The sequence below is a fragment of the Phyllosticta capitalensis genome (genome assembly GCF_038381095.1).
Source record: "Phyllosticta capitalensis strain CBS 128856 chromosome Unknown BKA78scaffold_3, whole genome shotgun sequence".
Taxonomy (NCBI): domain Eukaryota; kingdom Fungi; phylum Ascomycota; class Dothideomycetes; order Botryosphaeriales; family Phyllostictaceae; genus Phyllosticta; species Phyllosticta capitalensis.
In genome coordinates, this window is record NW_027117441.1 from 1,188,331 (window position 1) to 1,205,038 (window position 16,708).

General features: G+C 52.8%; 7 protein-coding genes across 7 annotated transcripts; 5 read left to right on the forward strand and 2 right to left on the reverse strand.

Moving 5' to 3' along the window:
* The first annotated feature begins 684 nt into the window (after nucleotides 1-684).
* On the forward strand, nucleotides 685-2,293 carry BKA78DRAFT_366656 (oxidoreductase). Its single transcript, XM_066892584.1, has 4 exons — nucleotides 685-929; nucleotides 977-1,247; nucleotides 1,300-1,854; nucleotides 1,905-2,293. Exons 1-4 carry the CDS (start codon nucleotides 875-877, stop codon nucleotides 2,146-2,148), a joined length of 1,125 nt encoding a protein of 374 aa, XP_066746434.1. The 5' UTR covers nucleotides 685-874; the 3' UTR covers nucleotides 2,149-2,293.
* BKA78DRAFT_97030 (uncharacterized protein) lies at nucleotides 2,294-3,913 on the reverse strand. Its single transcript, XM_066894063.1, has 3 exons — nucleotides 3,443-3,913; nucleotides 2,900-3,391; nucleotides 2,294-2,852 (listed from the first exon to the last, which is right to left on the reverse strand). Exons 1-3 carry the CDS (start codon nucleotides 3,461-3,463, stop codon nucleotides 2,439-2,441), a joined length of 927 nt encoding a protein of 308 aa, XP_066746435.1. The 5' UTR covers nucleotides 3,464-3,913; the 3' UTR covers nucleotides 2,294-2,438.
* A 973-nt stretch (nucleotides 3,914-4,886) lies between these two features.
* BKA78DRAFT_97033 (putative aspartyl-tRNA synthetase) lies at nucleotides 4,887-7,295 on the forward strand. Its single transcript, XM_066894064.1, has 4 exons — nucleotides 4,887-5,165; nucleotides 5,250-5,983; nucleotides 6,033-6,215; nucleotides 6,268-7,295. The coding sequence occupies exons 1-4, from the start codon at nucleotides 4,934-4,936 to the stop codon at nucleotides 7,195-7,197; spliced, it is 2,079 nt and encodes a 692-aa protein (XP_066746436.1). The 5' UTR covers nucleotides 4,887-4,933; the 3' UTR covers nucleotides 7,198-7,295.
* Nucleotides 7,296-7,392: 97 nt separating this feature from the next.
* On the reverse strand, nucleotides 7,393-8,024 carry BKA78DRAFT_330421 (HSP20-like chaperone; the record flags this gene model as incomplete). The annotated part of the gene is made up of 2 exons (XM_066889773.1): nucleotides 7,393-7,740; nucleotides 7,794-8,024. 2 exons carry the CDS (start codon nucleotides 8,022-8,024, stop codon nucleotides 7,393-7,395), a joined length of 579 nt encoding a protein of 192 aa, XP_066746437.1.
* BKA78DRAFT_97035 (ANTH domain-containing protein) lies at nucleotides 8,024-10,425 on the forward strand. The gene is made up of 4 exons (XM_066894065.1): nucleotides 8,024-8,347; nucleotides 8,418-8,658; nucleotides 8,709-9,011; nucleotides 9,062-10,425. Exons 1-4 carry the CDS (start codon nucleotides 8,300-8,302, stop codon nucleotides 10,264-10,266), a joined length of 1,797 nt encoding a protein of 598 aa, XP_066746438.1. The 5' UTR covers nucleotides 8,024-8,299; the 3' UTR covers nucleotides 10,267-10,425.
* Nucleotides 10,426-11,024: 599 nt separating this feature from the next.
* On the forward strand, nucleotides 11,025-11,725 carry BKA78DRAFT_248234 (polysaccharide biosynthesis-domain-containing protein; the record flags this gene model as incomplete). Its single annotated transcript, XM_066884371.1, has 4 exons — nucleotides 11,025-11,090; nucleotides 11,148-11,172; nucleotides 11,235-11,519; nucleotides 11,607-11,725. The coding sequence occupies 4 exons, from the start codon at nucleotides 11,025-11,027 to the stop codon at nucleotides 11,723-11,725; spliced, it is 495 nt and encodes a 164-aa protein (XP_066746439.1).
* A 521-nt stretch (nucleotides 11,726-12,246) lies between these two features.
* On the forward strand, nucleotides 12,247-16,700 carry BKA78DRAFT_350915 (ABC a-pheromone efflux pump AtrD; the record flags this gene model as incomplete). Its single annotated transcript, XM_066891069.1, has 3 exons — nucleotides 12,247-12,764; nucleotides 12,815-13,469; nucleotides 13,515-16,700. 3 exons carry the CDS (start codon nucleotides 12,247-12,249, stop codon nucleotides 16,698-16,700), a joined length of 4,359 nt encoding a protein of 1,452 aa, XP_066746440.1.
* Nucleotides 16,701-16,708: the final 8 nt, after the last annotated feature.

Genomic DNA, 16,708 nt, shown 5'->3' on the forward strand with positions numbered 1-16,708 from the left:
GTTCTTCAGCCTTCATGCCCGTGAGGAGAAAGCAAGGAATTCGCGAATAAGCAGTCGGCTTGGAATTTTCAAGATGTTCTGTCGTATGCGAAATGACTTTCCATGGCTTGGATGGTCGAAGGACGTATCTATCTCTAAAAGATGCAAGAGGTCAGCCTAGGGCATAGAGTTGTTGCAATTGATGCAAAGCTTTCAAACCTGAAAACACTACAACTTCGACTCAAATACCGACTCTTGATCTGCATAAGCAACAATCAGGATGGAAGATCAATCTCAAAGTCGTGATCTGGAGTCATTTTATGCCGCGAGACCAGTTGTCCCTTTTCATCACCAATTTGGCAATCAGCATTAAATGACCGCGAACAAGCGGTTTATGACCCAGATACTCGACTGTAAAGCATTCTGATCTGTTCAGGAAAATACTGCAGCCCGAAGAAAGAGTAGAGAAAGAGGAGTGATTCTGAGGGCAGCGACGATGTTGTAAGAGGTTCCCCGCATTGCGTGCTCTTTCCGTACCTGGCAACCCACCTCTGACGCATCCCTCCACCACCATTGGCCTACGAATACGCTCAGACTACCACATCGAGCGACCAGCGCGTCCTCGAGCTTTATAAATCATCTTCCTGCAACCCCGCACTCCACTCACGCTCGGCTGTTGAGGCATCTCAGCCATTGCACCGTAGAATATTATCTATGATGCCATCGCCGGGATCCGTGGTGCCATGACATCTCTCACCACGCTAGGTAATTGATTGTTGTCTACCAGACGAGGCACAGCAGTACTGTGAAAGTGGGATACTGTACTTATAGTGATTGCGTCAACCGGCTTGGCTCGAGAATCAACATCGCATTTCCGATTTTGACAACTGCAACAATGCCCGGAAAAGTCATTTCGCCGTACAAGCAGGTCCCGGAGACCAAAGCCGATCGTGAGTCTGCGGACGTCTCTCTTGAAGCGCTTAGCTGACCTTAGTAGTCGACTGGGCCGAGCTCGTCACTCTCGACCTGAGCACTTTCGACAAGCCGGATGGCAAGGCACAGCTGGTAGACCAACTCCGCTATGCCGCGCAGCACGTTGGCTTCTTCTATGTGAAGAACTTCGGCATCAGCCAGGAAGAGGTCGACCGGCAATTCGCGCTCGGCCGCGAATTCTACGACCTTCCCCTGGAAGAGAAGCTCAAATACCACAACATCAAGGACCTCGAGAGTGGAGAATACAATGGATACCGGCCATCGGGTCTGCGAAAGTCAGTGTAGCTTCCATCCAAGAAATTCACATGGAATACTCATATCCAGCAGATTGACCGACGACGGCATCATGGACAACATCCAGGTGTACAACCTGCCCAAATTTGACGGTTTCCACAAGAGGGCTCAGCCGGCAGTCCTCCAAGAAAACATTGCAGAAATCGAGACCTTCAGCCGCAAGTGCCACGACCTGGTCGTGAACAAGCTCTTGCGGCTTTTCGCCATCCTGCTCGAGCTGCCTGACGAGGAGCAACTCGTCCGCGACCATGTCTATGACGATAGGGGCGAGGATCACCTGCGCTACATGCACTATTCCGCTCGCACTCCCGAAGAGAACAGGCGCATCGGTGAGCTGTACGCACCGGGTCACACAGACCTTGGGAGCATTACTCTTTTGTTCAGACAGCCTGTTGCGGCTCTGCAGATTCTGAACAACCAGGGGCAGTGGAAGTGGGTTCGACCGCAGGATGAGACCATCACCATCAACATTTGCGACGCCCTATCCGCGTTGACGGGCGGCTTCCTCAAGAGCAGCGTCCATCGTGTGCATGCTCCTCCAGATGACCAGGCGCATGTCGACAGACTGGGAGTCTTGTATTTTGCTCGGTAAGCAAGTCTCCATGGAACCAAACGAGTATAAGTACTGACCTGTGTAGCCCCAATAACCACGTTGTTCTTGACCCAATCAACAACAGCAAACTCCTAGAGCGCCTAGGCATCAAGTCGAATCAGTTCACTGAGCTGGGCCAGCACTTGACGATGGAGGAGTGGGTCAAGGTCCGCCAGACTCAGCAGCAGCGCAAGACGGAAGCCCCCAAAATTAGCAAGGACGGGAAGTACGAGTACACAAAGAAGGATCTTGAGATCATCCCTGGTCTTCAGGCACAGATCCATAATTAGAGCAAAGTCAAGTCGGAGAGTAGCAATTTGATGAGAAGCCATTTGCTTTTCAGAATTCTTGCGCTGTTCTAGCTGGAAACGGAAATAACAGAAGATTTGACATGTGCGTGTGCTTCGTTGGACTCGAAAGTGATTCGCATCGACATCGGTGTGGGTATTGAGAGAGTGACGACCGCTCCGGAAGAATTTGCAGGAAAATGCAGGACACAAGGGAACCAAGGACTCCTAGCAATGCGACCTGAGTACCCGCGCTGTTAGAGATGCTTCGAAAGAAATTGTAACGTGTTAGCTCAGTAGTTGTTGGGACAGCCCTTTTGCTTCTGAATGATCCCTGTGTTCCAGGCACTCCATCCCAGGAGACGGTTCGCAATGTCATTGACATAAGATGCGGTGCCTCCATTGCAGGTCAAGTCGAGATTGCTCGGATTGCAGACCTTGCCGGAGTTGTAGGCGCGGAGAGTCTGATATGGGTTTCCGGCCTGGGTCATGCCCGTCCAGGATTCAGTCGCGCCGCTTTGGAGATACCACGCGATTCCAGGTCCGCCTGAAGGCCAGCTTCCATACTGACCTTCAACGCCCGAGCGAATCATTGCCTCAATACTCATGAGCGGAGTACTTGGGTTGTACGGCTTGCTTCCAGGCGGTCCCTGCATGATTCCGCAGTTGGCAACGCCGGTGCAGGCAACATCGAGTTTTCCGGTAGACTACAGATCTGTTAGTCTGCCTCTCAGATCTGTTCATGACAGCTCACCTCTTGCATCATGACAGCCAGAATCAGTCGAGCGTCGACCTTGTCCTGCTCAGAGACAAGGAGGATCTTGTCGCGGATCACGTCATTGATGTTCCGGGTAACATTGTTGATGGTAATCAAGTAGTTTTGTTGCTTTTGAATCGCCGCGATATTTGTTTTCCACAGAGCGTCGAAACTGATCCACTGCGCGAACTTTGGGAGCAAGGCTGCGGAGCCCCAGAAGCACTGGTAATTGAACGTCTGCTGGTTGACTGCCAAGGCATTGGGGGTTGCAACGTATGAGCGGAACCAGCCCATGCTCGCTGGAGAAGTTACACCTGGAGTTGTGCCGTAGAACGTTTGAGCTCGCGGAAGCTTGTCTCCTCGAGTTTGAAGATCTTCATGGTCCCTGAGAGCTAGCACCTTCTCCAAATTCTCCGACGATGTTCCCGCAGGATGGGCAGGAACGGTCCAGGGCGCAAGAAGCAGGGACGTGATGAAGAAAGAAAATTCCTAAATCAACCCGTCAGTAAGACCATTTCATGTATAACATTCCTTACGTACCGTCTTCATTGCAAATTTCATGATGGGCCGCTTTCAAAATTTTGAACAGAGGGCGAAATATGTCACAATGAAACAGAGCAAGATGAACGACGAAGGACGTTGAGATGATGATTAGGGATTGAAGGGCTGCAGGGACAATTATATACCGACCTTGCTCTTGCGAAGAGTTATTGCAAGTCCCCCTGTTCCGGAAGCAGCTCAGAGCATCGCCCCTTCCCACCCCTCGAGGATATCATGGTGTAGTGCAAAAGTCAACTTAAGTCCGGATTCAAATCGAAACGGGGCAAGGGAGGGTGCACAAGGATACCAAAATTGACTGGATGACAGGCATATTCATCGAGAATAGAGTCGGAGAGTAAGGCTCATTTCACGCTTACTGCTGTTTGGCTGAATGCTGTTGTCGCACAAAACGTTGCCTTAGTACCCTTGTGGCCTAGGTAGCAAGACTTTGGTAATTTCTTTTACCATCCATGGAAGAGCGCTGGTCCAACTCGGTTGCGGCTTGCCAGGAAATGGGGCCTCAACGGCGAGGCAACCGAGCGCTGGTTCCATTCTTCGCACCTATCCTGGATAAGTCGCTGACGTTGTCAACTGAAACCAATACATTCGGGGGGCCGCGATTGCCAACTGCTACCACAAAGGCTGTACCTGACTAGGACAATCGTGTGCGCTGAGCGACACGCGCAGTGGACGCGCGGCAACGACCGTTTGCGAGGCCTCGTCGCACATTCATGGCCCTCGTCTTGACACGATTGCAAAGACATCCACAACTCTGCGATCATGTAGCACCCCTTTTACAATCCGTCGTCTACCAGCAAGATGCGGACCTGTTGAAAAATGCACTTGATCTACCGCTGTGCCTGGGAAAGCCATTGCATTGACTGACAAGGCCTTTGGAGAAATCGTCCGCGTAGAGCGGACAATGCACAGCGGATACCGTCACAGACCATGGACACCGAGATGTGTAAAAACTCTTCATTCATTGTATGTATGTGGTGACAACAAGTTGTCGCACTCGGGAGACTCAACGACATCCGAGGGCGCAACTCGAGACTCCTTCCACCTTTTGGATCAGAGATGCTTTGAGCGTCCGTTAAGTAACAAGGTGTGTGTGCCGAACGCCGATATCATGCTGCCCCAAAACCCACAGTCGAACCACTTGAGCCCGGTGAAGGGAGAGCTCGAAAGCAGGAAGAGGGGACAGCTCATCGGGTACACGCTAAGCTTTCATCATCTGCAGGCTGGGTTAGTCGTGCGTTTTTGCGAGAAGGTAGGGCTTGGAGACTCACATGGTTAAAACGTGGAAGGATGGAGAGAAAAAAGAAGCGAAGCGTTGGAGCTGCGCGAAAAGTCAAGGCCACGGCGGCGCCGTTGCTTAGTAACGCTGTCGCGCTAGTTCATTTTAGGAATTGACGCGCTTCGCAAACATGTCGACACTGATCAAGTCGCAACAATCTTCGCGGCCGGCCACTGCCTTCACATTGCGTAGTCATGATTCCTTCATGTTACTTGAGGGGCTTGCGGTTGTCTTCTCCATGGAGAAGCCGTGTCCGGATTTCCGCAAACGTCAATCGTCAAGGAATGCCAAGGCCAGCCGCCATCAGGCATGCACCACTCTTTTCGCGTTCTGCAAACATACGTACATACACCTCTGAGAGCGTATTATCGCCTGTCGATGAAGAGGATCCGCTGGGAATACTGTTGAGCGAGTACAAGGGAAATTGTATGTCCTACCACTTCGACTCAATGTGGTTCTGATGCAATGAAAACCAGTCTTGTCAACTGAATGCTGACAGATTCCCTCCAGCCCAAATCCCACCTGCTACTCACGAGATCAAAGATCTTCAAAATGCCGAGCTTGGAGAAAGGGTGGTACTCCATGGCTACCTTGGCAACCGGCACGAACTCTCCAAGAAATTTTCCTTCGTGCCCTTGATTGGCAAAGATCTCAATCAAATCGTTCAAGTTGTATCAGACCGGGAATACGCTGGAAATGCCCACTCTCGATTCCGGCTCGAGCAAACCAACAGTCCAGTTGCCATAGAAGGAGTCGTGAAAAAGCGCAAATCAGCAAAAAAGGGCCGGCACCAGAGCAAGTTCAAGCGGCACGAATTCGCGATTGAGGACGTTGAGATTTGGTTGAAAAAATACACCCCCCTCAACACCTTCCCAAAGACTACTCAATTTGACAAGGATACCGTCTTTCACTCCCACCAACGGCATTTGCAGCTTCGTTCAAGCAGGGAGCTCCTTGATGCGCTCAAGTTTCGCGCAAAAGTGGGTGCAATCTGTAGGGATGAATTGGGCAACAAGCAAGATTTCCTCGAGGTGGAAACTCCGCTACTTTTCAAATCAACTCCTGAGGGCGCAAGAGAGTTTCTCGTGCCAACAAGAACAAAAGGCCTAGCATACGCATTGCCGCAAAGTCCGCAGCAGTACAAGCAGACACTCATGGCTAGTGGTATCCCCAAATACTATCAAATTGCCAAATGTTTCCGAGACGAAGACTTGCGTGCTGATAGACAACCCGAGTTTACGCAGGTAAGCTCCAATGTTGGAGATTGGCGAACATAGGCTGACCATCTAGTAGCTTGATCTCGAAATGTCTTTTGCAGGTGCTGAAGATGTCATGGACTGCATAGAGGGTTTGATCCGCCGCCTCTGGAGTGAAATGCTCTCCCAAACTCTACCCCTCAAATTCCCTCGTATGACATATAACGAAGCCATGGCAAAATACGGTTCAGATAAGCCTGATATTCGCCTCGGCATGGAGGCACGTTTTCACCCTGATTTGATATGAATCGAGCTATCTAACGCCTTTTTAGATTTCTCGCATCGACCACCTTCTCCCTGCTGACCTGATCAGCAAGATCGGTCCTCATGCGTTTCCAGCTGTTGACGTCTTCAAACTGCGTCTGGAAGACACCCCTCCTTCGAAGGTATCTCGATTGATCTCGAACTTTATGAAATCACCAGAAGCTCGTCCTTTCATCGAAAATCCCGACGGCCAACCTGGAGTTGCTGTGATTGATTCAAGTAAACCACTTCGGGGCCTTCAAATTTTCGGCTTCGAAGCTGCAGAGCGTTTGGAAGAAGACCTCGGCCTCGAAGACGGTGACGTGATCATGATCCAAGCTAGGAAAGATGAACCGTTTTCTGGCGGGAGTACGAAGATTGGACAATTGCGACTTGCGCTCCACAAAGCAGCAGTAGCTGCAGGATATCTCCCCCAGCCTGAAGGCTTCAAGTTCCTCTGGATAAATGACTTTCCGCTCTTTTCGCCAACAAACGACACAGATCCTGGACAAGGAGGTACAGCTGGTCTTGCTTCGACGCACCACCCATTCACAGCACCAAAGACTGCGGAAGACGTTGACTTGCTGGCCACGGACCCTGCTGCCGCTCGCGCTGACCACTATGACATTGTCGTTAACGGTGTTGAGCTGGGCGGTGGATCTCGCCGCATCCACAGAGCCGAAGTCCAAGAATGGATCATGCGGGAAGTGCTAAAGATGAAGCCGGAGCGAATTGAGGATTTCAGGCACCTCCTTGACATTTTGAGTGCTGGATGCCCTCCCCACGCGGGCATTGCGCTGGGATTCGACCGCTTGATTGCCGTCATGTTGGGCAAGGAAAGCGTGAGGGACGTCATTGCGTTCCCCAAGAGTGGAAAAGGCGAGGACATGCTCGTAAAGTCACCGAACGAAGTCACGAAAGAGCAACTGGAAGTCTACCATCTGCAACTGAAGGATTGAATCTCGTAGGGAAGGTATGGAAAACTGGGAAGGATTGGGATTGTAAAATCTACACAGCAACGGCGTTGAACGGTCATAACCGAGCATGAGCAGCATCGTGTTTTATTTCAAGCCCTTGTAGCAGTTTTGTGTGCCTCGCTATGCATTGAAAAGACCATCGTGACATCGTAGCTCGATTTTCCCACGCAGCGGCATCTAGCTGATTTTGGCATTAGAAAAGTCCATCTCCGGGTGCTGAGCCTTGAACTTTGCCAGAATATCTTCCTTCTTGAGGTCGTCGCTGGTCGGCTTGCCCATTTCCTTCTGGCGCTGGTCAAACATCATCTTTTCGACCATGGACCTAGTCTCGCCGTCAAGGTCGCTCAACTTGCTGTTCTCGGGGGTGATCTTGGACGTGTCGATCTTGGGCGCCGTTGTGATGACATGCTCCCACCACTCCATCTTGTTGGCCTTGTCGAGATGGATGCTAATCTCCTTGCCTTGAGGAACTGTTTCGAGGGTCCAGGTGGAGTCGTCGACGCGGATGGGCTTGGGGAGGTCGCCCTGCATCGTGGGTCAACGGGGAGCTGTCAAGGGATCGCGGTGCTTCTCCTTACATCGATGATAGGATCTTGGCCCTTGATGGCGACCCTGAGCTTGGTCGTGCTGATCTTCACGTCAAGGTCCCTGCCCTTGTAGTTTCCAGGAATGGGAATGGTGAGGTCCACATCCTGGATGGTCTGGGTCCACTGGTAGGGCAGCTGGGCCTGCTCGGCGGCCTCTTTTGCGCGCTGCTCGGCGTCGAGCTTTTCGCGCTCGGAGGGAGTGGGTGACGTTGGACGAGACATGATGAATCTTTTCGGGAGAGGTGCAGTGGTGGCTCAGCGGGGCGCGGCGGTATGCAGGAGGGATGGTTGGTGGGTGGCTGTAGGCGCGGCGGGCTGGTGCTAATGGGAAGAAGCTCTGCCTGTGCGCTGATGACGCCTGTGCCGGCTCCCGCCCTATCCGTTTGTCCACTGCACTCCAACTACCTGCTGAACTGCTGCCGCCGCCTCCAGCTCGCCCTCGACCGACGACACCTCTTCCTCGCTCGCCCTCTTTCGCGGAATGCTACGCGCCTCAAATGGCCAGCTCCTTTGAGAAGTCTGTAAAGGGAGCCACCAAGATCAAGGCAAGCCTCGAGCCAGCCTCCTCGTCCCCTCGCTCGAGCCCCATCCACTAATTCCGCCGGCACCGCACAGCTCGCCCCCCCAAAGTCCAAGTATGTCGAACACATCCTGGTAGCCACACATGCTGGCGAAGCTGGCGTCGCAGAGGTCTTCCGGACCCTGCAAAACCGCCTGCGCGACACGACATGGACCATCGTCTTCAAGGCCCTCATTGTTATCCACCTGATGATCCGCGAGGGTGAGCCCGATGTGACGCTCAAGTACCTGGCGCAATCCCCGGCGCGCCGCCTGGCCATCAATAACTTCACCGAGGGTATGCGGCCCTGTTCCTCCAGGCCGATGGTATGCTTATGCCTGAATTAGTCCAGACCCAAGGCCACAACATCCGCGCCTACTCCGAGTACATCATGGCCCGCGCCAAGAGCTTCGGTTCTACAAGAGTCGACTACGTCAAGCAGGGAGAGGGTCGATTGAAGCGATTGACCGTTGACAAGGGGTTGCTGCGGGAGACGGAGCAGGTCCAGGACCAGATTCACGCGTTGCTGCAGTGCGACTTCTTATCTCAGGAGCCAGAGAACGAAATCACGCTGACCGCGTTCCGACTGCTGACCATGGACCTCCTCGCTCTATTTCACGTCATGAACGAGGGAACCATCAACGTCTTGGGTTTGTAACCTCGTTGATTGCGTCCTGGCATCCAGACTAATCTGTTCCAGAACACTACTTTGAAATGTCACATCCCGATGCCGAGCGCGCCCTGAGAATCTACCGTATGTTTTGCAGGCAAACAGATGCTGTCGTACAGTATCTAAGCGTTGCACGGCTTCACGAGCACTCGACGCGTCTAGAGATTCCGAAAATCAAGCATGCACCGACGAGCTTAGCATCTTCCTTGGAAGAGTATCTTAACGACAATGACTTTGAAGTCAATCGCAGACAATACCTTGCGCAGCACGACGGAAAGAAGGGCAGATTCAACGGAACCAGCAAGTTGGACGACGTCAAAAAGGATGATGTGTTTAGCACGAAACCTGAGCCGGTACAGGAGAACAAGGGGCCAGCGCCAGATCTCATTGACTTCTTTGAATCCATCGAGCAGAACCAGCAACCGATGGCGCAGTTCCAACAGCCGCAAATGCAAATGCCCCCGCAAGCTGGAATGATGCAGCAGCAACCCTATGGTTTTGCGCCTCAGCCTACGGGATTCCAAAACAACCCCTTCGCGCAACAGCAGCAGGCACAACAGCCTCCGCAATTGCAGCCAAACTTTACCGGAGCGGGTTTTGGAGGGTTTGGTCCACAGCCTCAGCAATTCCAACAGCAAATGCCCCAGCAAGGAATGCCGCAATATCAGCAGCCTCAGTTCACAGGAGCCCCTGGAATAGAACCGCAGCAGCAGCAACAGCAGTCGCCGCAACAATTGCAACCCCAACACACAACCACGAATCCTTTCCGCGCATCAATGTTGATGACCCAAGCCACAGGAGGATCGTTCGGATTCCAAAATGGATCAGGCCTGAACAGGACCTCTACCAACCCTTTCGCCAAAAACTCGTCCAATCACAATGGATTCAATCCCTCCTTGTCTGCTCTACCGTCTTCAGGACCGGCCGATTTCTCGCAGCAGCAGCAACAAAGTCAGCAACTTCAACCGCAGCCCACGGGAACAAATCCTTTTGCGAGACCCAAGACTGCAGGAGCGGCTTCTGGCTCCACGCCATCCATGTTGATGCCGACTGCGACAGGAAGCACCAACCCATTCCGGCAAAGCGCATTTGTCAACCAGCAGACAGGACAAGGCTGGCAGAATAGTGCACAGGGATCGATGGGCGGTCTAGAGCAATTAGAAACGGTCCCTGTTTTCCCTCGGCCCGGTCAACCAAACCAGCAACAGGCGCAGCACACTGGATGGTCAACCTGATTGTGGAGGGCAAATCCCCTGGCATCACATTTCCTTGCGTTGGTTTCTTTCGTATTGGGTTCCTACCAAGCGGGGCGTTTTGGATCTGGATACTTTGAATCAGGCATATCACTGCAGGCAAGTCTACGGCTGTGGGGGACCTAGGACCAAAAGAGCGGTTTCTTTTCCAGAGAGTTATTCCGTCGTTGAATCCCAATCGAGGTTTCGAAGCCCATCAATCGTGTTTTGCTGCAGCTTTGAATTCACTGGATGCCGATTGTCCAGCTTGCGGCATTGCCCCTGGTTGGCGCTTAGAGGGATGTGTATAGAGGGATATTCTTAATGTATTAATATGATTTTCCAAGCCCTAGCATATGTAGCAGGCGGTTGGCAGAGGAATGGCAGTCGACGTTGGTCCTCCCTCACTTGAACAAGAGGCTGGTTCAGCCATGTCCTTGGTATGACATAAGGGTCGTTTCGAAACCGAGTCCAAGAAAATTGTTTGTGCATGTTCTAGCGCCGTCAAACGGTTTGGTTGCCAACGGTCAACCTTCTTGTCTTCGTTAGGTAGGTAACCCGACACCCGACAGCGTTGAGGCACGGGCCATGTCGCACCCGGGGAGCAATCTTATCTGATCAATTAGTTATGACGGAAGAGGGGTGCATGCACCCGCGCCCGAATTTTAGATTCCACCCATTTCGACACCACCCGCCCGACAAACTCGCACAACCTACCTACCTCACTCCTCGAATTCAGGAAGCACTACCCTACACTCAACATGTCTGGAGCCGTCGGACCTGCCGGAGCTCAGCTCTCGGCTGAGCAAGCTGACAACTTCGAAGATGTGAGTACCGCCAAACAATGTGAACTTTGGGAGCGATGATTACTGACGTGTTCGTAGATTGAGAAGCAGTTCGCCGTCAAGGGTACATTCCTCCTACCCTTGCGCCAGCAGTCCGTCACGCTAACGCGCACCCGCCCCTTACAGTTGTCCAACACATGACGACCTACTGGTCAATCCTCGAGCGCATGCGCGGTTCGCAACTGCGTCTAACCAAGATGGATGACGAAATCTACGAGCACTTCAAACGCGAGTTCCCAGACTTTGACCCTCGTGCTACCATCAATGAGGACGACATGAAGTCAAAGGCAGGCAAGGAGAAGTGGCGTAACTTCATCATGGAGTACGAGAAGAAGGTCGAAGACTACAACTTTGGCACCATGCTGCGCGCAAACCCTGCGTTTGAGTACGGTGAGAAGGAGACCATTTTCGGTAAGTCTTGACCGGCCCGGACGTCCAAAAATGGGCAAGGGATCATGCCATCGGCGTCGGAAGGACAAAGACTAATTCCTCGGCTAGCTGTGCGGATGCAGTTCTACGCCGTCGAGATTATCAGAAACCGCGAAGGCTTGAACGATTGGATCTACGAGAAGGCGCACCCCGAAGAGGCAAAGAAGCAAGAAGAGAAGAAGGAGTAGTGTCGAATCAGATAACGGTTGTTTGCTGGTCCGTCCAACCCAGCCGCGTCACCACCGAGTGCCACGCATCCCATGGCGCACAAGCTCGATCACAGACCCACCGAGGCTTGTGCAAGAGATCAAAGCCGGGCAGCTGATGTGTCTTCGTTCTTGCATCTGGGTTGGCCATGAGAAAAGTGAGTCCAGGGTGACATGACAGCGGCCCCGTGGTAGTACGCCCCGCACTAAAACTCAAGGCAGGCGCCTTGGATACTGCTCCACGGAATTCGAATGGGAGGCTCTCGTGGTAGCTGTGCCGCGGCTGGAACATTGTAGGTCCGGAATCGGGCTATTCGAGGTTCTTTGTCAATAGAGTGAAAGAACACACTTGGCATCAGAGGCTGAGCTTCCAATTGTTCTTTGGTTCCCTTCTCATCAAATCCTTCTTTTTGTCATTTCTTCTACTTCTTGTCATCCTCCTTCAGATTTGTCTCTACTTCGTGACTCTAATGACCGGGGTACCGTTCACTCGCTTCTGAACCATGGCCGCCCGAAACCTCGACCGAGAGCTGCCATCAGTCCCAGCGGAGAAGAAGGCAGCTGAGAGCGAAGAAAGCCTTTCACAACCCGATGCCGAATCCGGCGAAAACGAAGAGGCGCTCCGCAAGACCCAATGGAAAGACCTCTTCAACTTCACGACGAAGAAACACCTGCCATTCCTCTTTTTAGCAATGTCCCTTGCAATTGTTTGTGGTCTCGTCGTACCGTTCAACGCCTGGCTCCTGGGAAAAATCTTCGACGCCTTCTCCAAATATGCAACTCGCTCAATCGACGCCGCCGGCCTGCGTAGCACCATCTCGAAAAACACCATTTACATGCTTGCGCTGGCCTCGGCAAATTGGCTGTTGCAGTCCGCTTACTTCGCATCATGGATCATATTCGGAGAGCTTCAGGCTAGGAGCGCTCGCGAGAGGATATTTCGGGCAATGTTGAAGAGAAACATTTCTTGGTTCGACCGCCGCACAAATGGCATTGGGTCCATGATTCCACGTCTTCAAATGTACAGTACACGCACCCATAAAACTGTCGCACACTGACTCGAGCCTACAGGCAAACGCGTGAGCTTCAGATTGCTACGGCTCAGCCCATGGGCACTGTCGTCGAGTCCATCGCCACCACTCTACTCTGCCTTGGCTTGGCCCTGTACTACTCCTGGAAATTGACCCTTGTGATTCTTGCGGTGGTGCCGGTCGTCGCCGTTGGAGTAATCTTCTTCTCGTCTCGCCTGCAACCCAATGTTGACGGCCAAAGCGCAAGGCTTAACGAAGCCCTCAAGTACGCCATGGCAGCCATGACTTCGATCGAGACTGTCAAAGCTTTCAATGGGCAAGACCTTGAGGTTTGGAAATACACGAAAATCGCCAGACAGGCCGCCAGCTTTTATATCAGGCAGACCAATTGGAACGCGTTGCAGATGGGTCTCGTCAGCTTGTGCACCTTTGGCATGTTCATCCAGGGCTTCTGGTACGGAACCACACTTCTCGACAATGGGTTGTCCCCAGGAAAAGTCTTGACAACCTTTTGGGCTGCGCTCATGGCAGTCCAGGGCTTCATGGCGTTTTTGCCCATGATGATGGTTCTTGAAAAAGGAAGAGCTGCTGGTGCTAAATTGAGGGCGGTCTGTGTTCATGGAAGCATAGCTGAAGACGAGGCAGCCGAAGGATTCCGGCCTGATCATTGTGTTGGAGATATCGAGATGAAAAATGTAAGTCCTAAAGTGACATGAGGATGGCAAGCACTAATCATTCAGATCAATTTTTCGTATCCTGTTCGTCCCGGCGAGCTAGCACTGAGAAACGCGTCCTTGTTTTTCGCTGCCGGAGAGACCACATTTGTCATTGGCAAAAGCGGATCCGGCAAGAGTACGGTTGGTCAGATCCTCTCGCGCTTTTACCCGATCAAGTCTGGATCAATTACGCTGGACGGGCACAAATTCGAAGACCTCGACATCGGATGGGTGCGTCGCAATCTGACACTAGTCGAGCAAACTAGCGTTCTCTTCGAAGGCTCCATTTTCCAAAACATCAGTTACGGGAGGGAAGACTTTGACCATGTGACCATGGACGAAGTCAAGGAAGTAGCCCAATTCGCTCTTCTGACCGATGCCATCAACAATATGGCGGACGGCTTCGACACCTTTGTAGGCTCGCAGGGTGCTTCGATGAGTGGAGGTCAGCGACAGCGCGTCGCTATTGCTAGAGCTCGGCTGCGAGACACACCAATTCTGATTTTGGACGAATCTACGAGTGCTCTGGATTACATCAACCGTACGCTGATCCTCGACGGCATTCGAAAATGGCGCAAGGGCAAGACTACCATCATTATCACCCACGATATTGGTCAGATTCTATCAGACGACTATGTCTTCGTCTTGGAGAATGGAAAAGTCGTCCAAGACGGTTATCGCAGGTCCATGGAAAAGGATCTCAAATCACCTTTCCAGAATTTCTTAGTCTCGAGCCGGGAAGATGACGATGAAAAGCCTGAATCCGAGTCAGAGTCGGCGTCGGACTCTGAATCTGATGCCTCGTCAGATTACTCAGAGGGTAAAACAGGCCGAGACCGCTTGGCCGACTATCTTGAAGAGGACACTGAAGTCAAAACGACACGCAAATTTGTTCCAAGTATCTTTGTAGAGACACGAGTGGATCCGAACAATAGACAGTCGATGGTGCTGCCAGGAATGTCGACAAGCTATTGGCGCACTCCCAATGCATTCGTATCATCCCCCCTGCCCGTTGCAGAATCCTCCTCGCCAACTTCCGCGACAGCCTCGCGAAGGAACTCTGGCTACTTTGGCGGCGACGAGAAACGTGACAAACGCAGAAGTCGAGTAACAGCTTCGATGTACATCCAAGACTTTGAGGGGCTTAAAAATGAGCCAGACCGGCGTCGGACAGCACGCAGAAGCCGTCGAGCATCCATGACAGCGTCTCGGCGGAAGTCCACTCTACCAGCACGGCAGAATCGCAGATCCCAAATGACTTTGGAGAAGCCTGTGCAAAAACGGTCGGGCTGGGATTCGGTTTTACAATTCATCCCTGGATGGATGCTCTTCAAGAAGCACAAGCGTCGTGATGGTCAGAACGTCATGACCATCAAACAGATTCTCATGACAGTGTGGCCTCGTCTCAACTGGACCCAGCGCGCCATACTTGTCTGTGGCTTCTTTTGGTGCGCCATCCACGCTGTATGCACGCCTGTCTTTTCGTATGTCTTTAACAAGCTTTTGGAGTGCTTCTACAATCCGGTAAACAGAACGGAAAAGGCGATGATCTACTCGTTGGCCATCCTGGCCATTTCCATCACCGACGGACTGGCTCAGTACTTCTGCCACTTTTTGCTCGAGTACTGCGGTATGATGTGGATTCACAGCGTCCGTGAGAACGCCATGAAGCAAATCCTTAACCAGCCAAGAGAGTTCTTCGATCGCGAAGAAAACGCCGTCGAAGTCCTCGCCCAGAGTCTGGATTATCACGCCGAAGAAATGCGAAATCTGCTGGGTCGTTTCGCTGGCCAAGTCGTCATCATCGTTCTCATGATGGCAACGGCCATCATCTGGAGTATCGTCAGCGCGTGGAAACTGGCTCTCGTCGGTCTTTCCATCGCCCCCATCTTCTACGCAGTCACCAACGGCTTCTCGGCTGTCAGCGCTAAGAATGAGGGCGCGCTCAACGATGCCGACGAGCAGGCCACGGAAATTGTGGGCGAGACGTTCTTGAACATCAAAACCGTCCGTTCCTTCACGCTTGAAAAGACATTGCTGGAAAAGTACCTCAAGGCAACCCAACACATCTTCAGCGTCGGCATTCGTCGTGCGATTTACTGCGGCGTCTTCTTCGGTCTCACAGACAGCATCATCCACTTCGTAACGGCTCTGCTCTTCTTCTACGGTGGCGAGGTCACTGCTCGAGGCGACTTCTCGGTGTCGTCCGTTCTCAACGTCTTCACAGAGCTGACCATGAGCATGACAAATGTCAGCCTGATCATATCCATGATTCCGCAAATCGGGTCCTCGCGCGACACGGCAACGCGGCTGCTGCGCCTGGCAAAGCTGGACGGGTCCAAATCGCACGAAGCGCAGGGCACGACGCGGATCCCGGTCATTGGTGACATTATCCTGCACAACCTGACCTTCAGCTACCCGACGCGCCCGTCGACGACGGTGCTACACGGTGTAAGCATGACGATCCAGGCCGGGAGCTGCGTCGCCATCGTCGGCGCGTCGGGCTCTGGCAAGAGCACCATCGCCGCGCTGCTCCAAAACTTCTACCCCGTGCCCTACATCAACGATGCTAGCATCACGCTGTCTGGCCGCGACCTGCGCCATTTGCACACGCCTACGCTGCGGTCGCTTGTCACCACCGTCAGCCAGAGCCCGACCATCTTCCCGGCCTCTGTCTTGGACAACATCACGTACGGTCTGCGCGACGGTGACCCGCAAAAGTCGCTGCCCCGCGTGCGTGAGGCAGCCAACGCTGCTGGAATCGACGAGTTCATCTCCTCGCTGCCCGCTGGCTATGACACGCCCATTGGTGAGGGCGGCGTCGGTCTCTCGGGTGGTCAGGCTCAGCGCATTGCCATCGCACGTGCACTGGCTCGCAAGCCCAACGTGTTGATTCTCGACGAGGCGACTAGTGCGTTGGACGTCGAAAATGCGGGAATCGTGCGTGAGACGATCAAGCGACTGGTCAAGGGGACGAGAGAGCCACAGGCTTTGGAAAGGGGAAGCACCGGGTCAATGGTTGGTAGGGGCATGACTGTCATCATGATTACGCATGCCAGAGAAATGATGGAGATTTCTGAAAAGGTCTTCATGTTGGACAAGGGGAGATTGGTGGAAGAAGGTTCTTTTGGCGAGTTGGCGAGGAAGAAGGGTCCCTTTTCTAGATTGATCAGAGGTGAGTTGGAGGGAGAAGGAGGACTTGCGACTTGATCGATGGA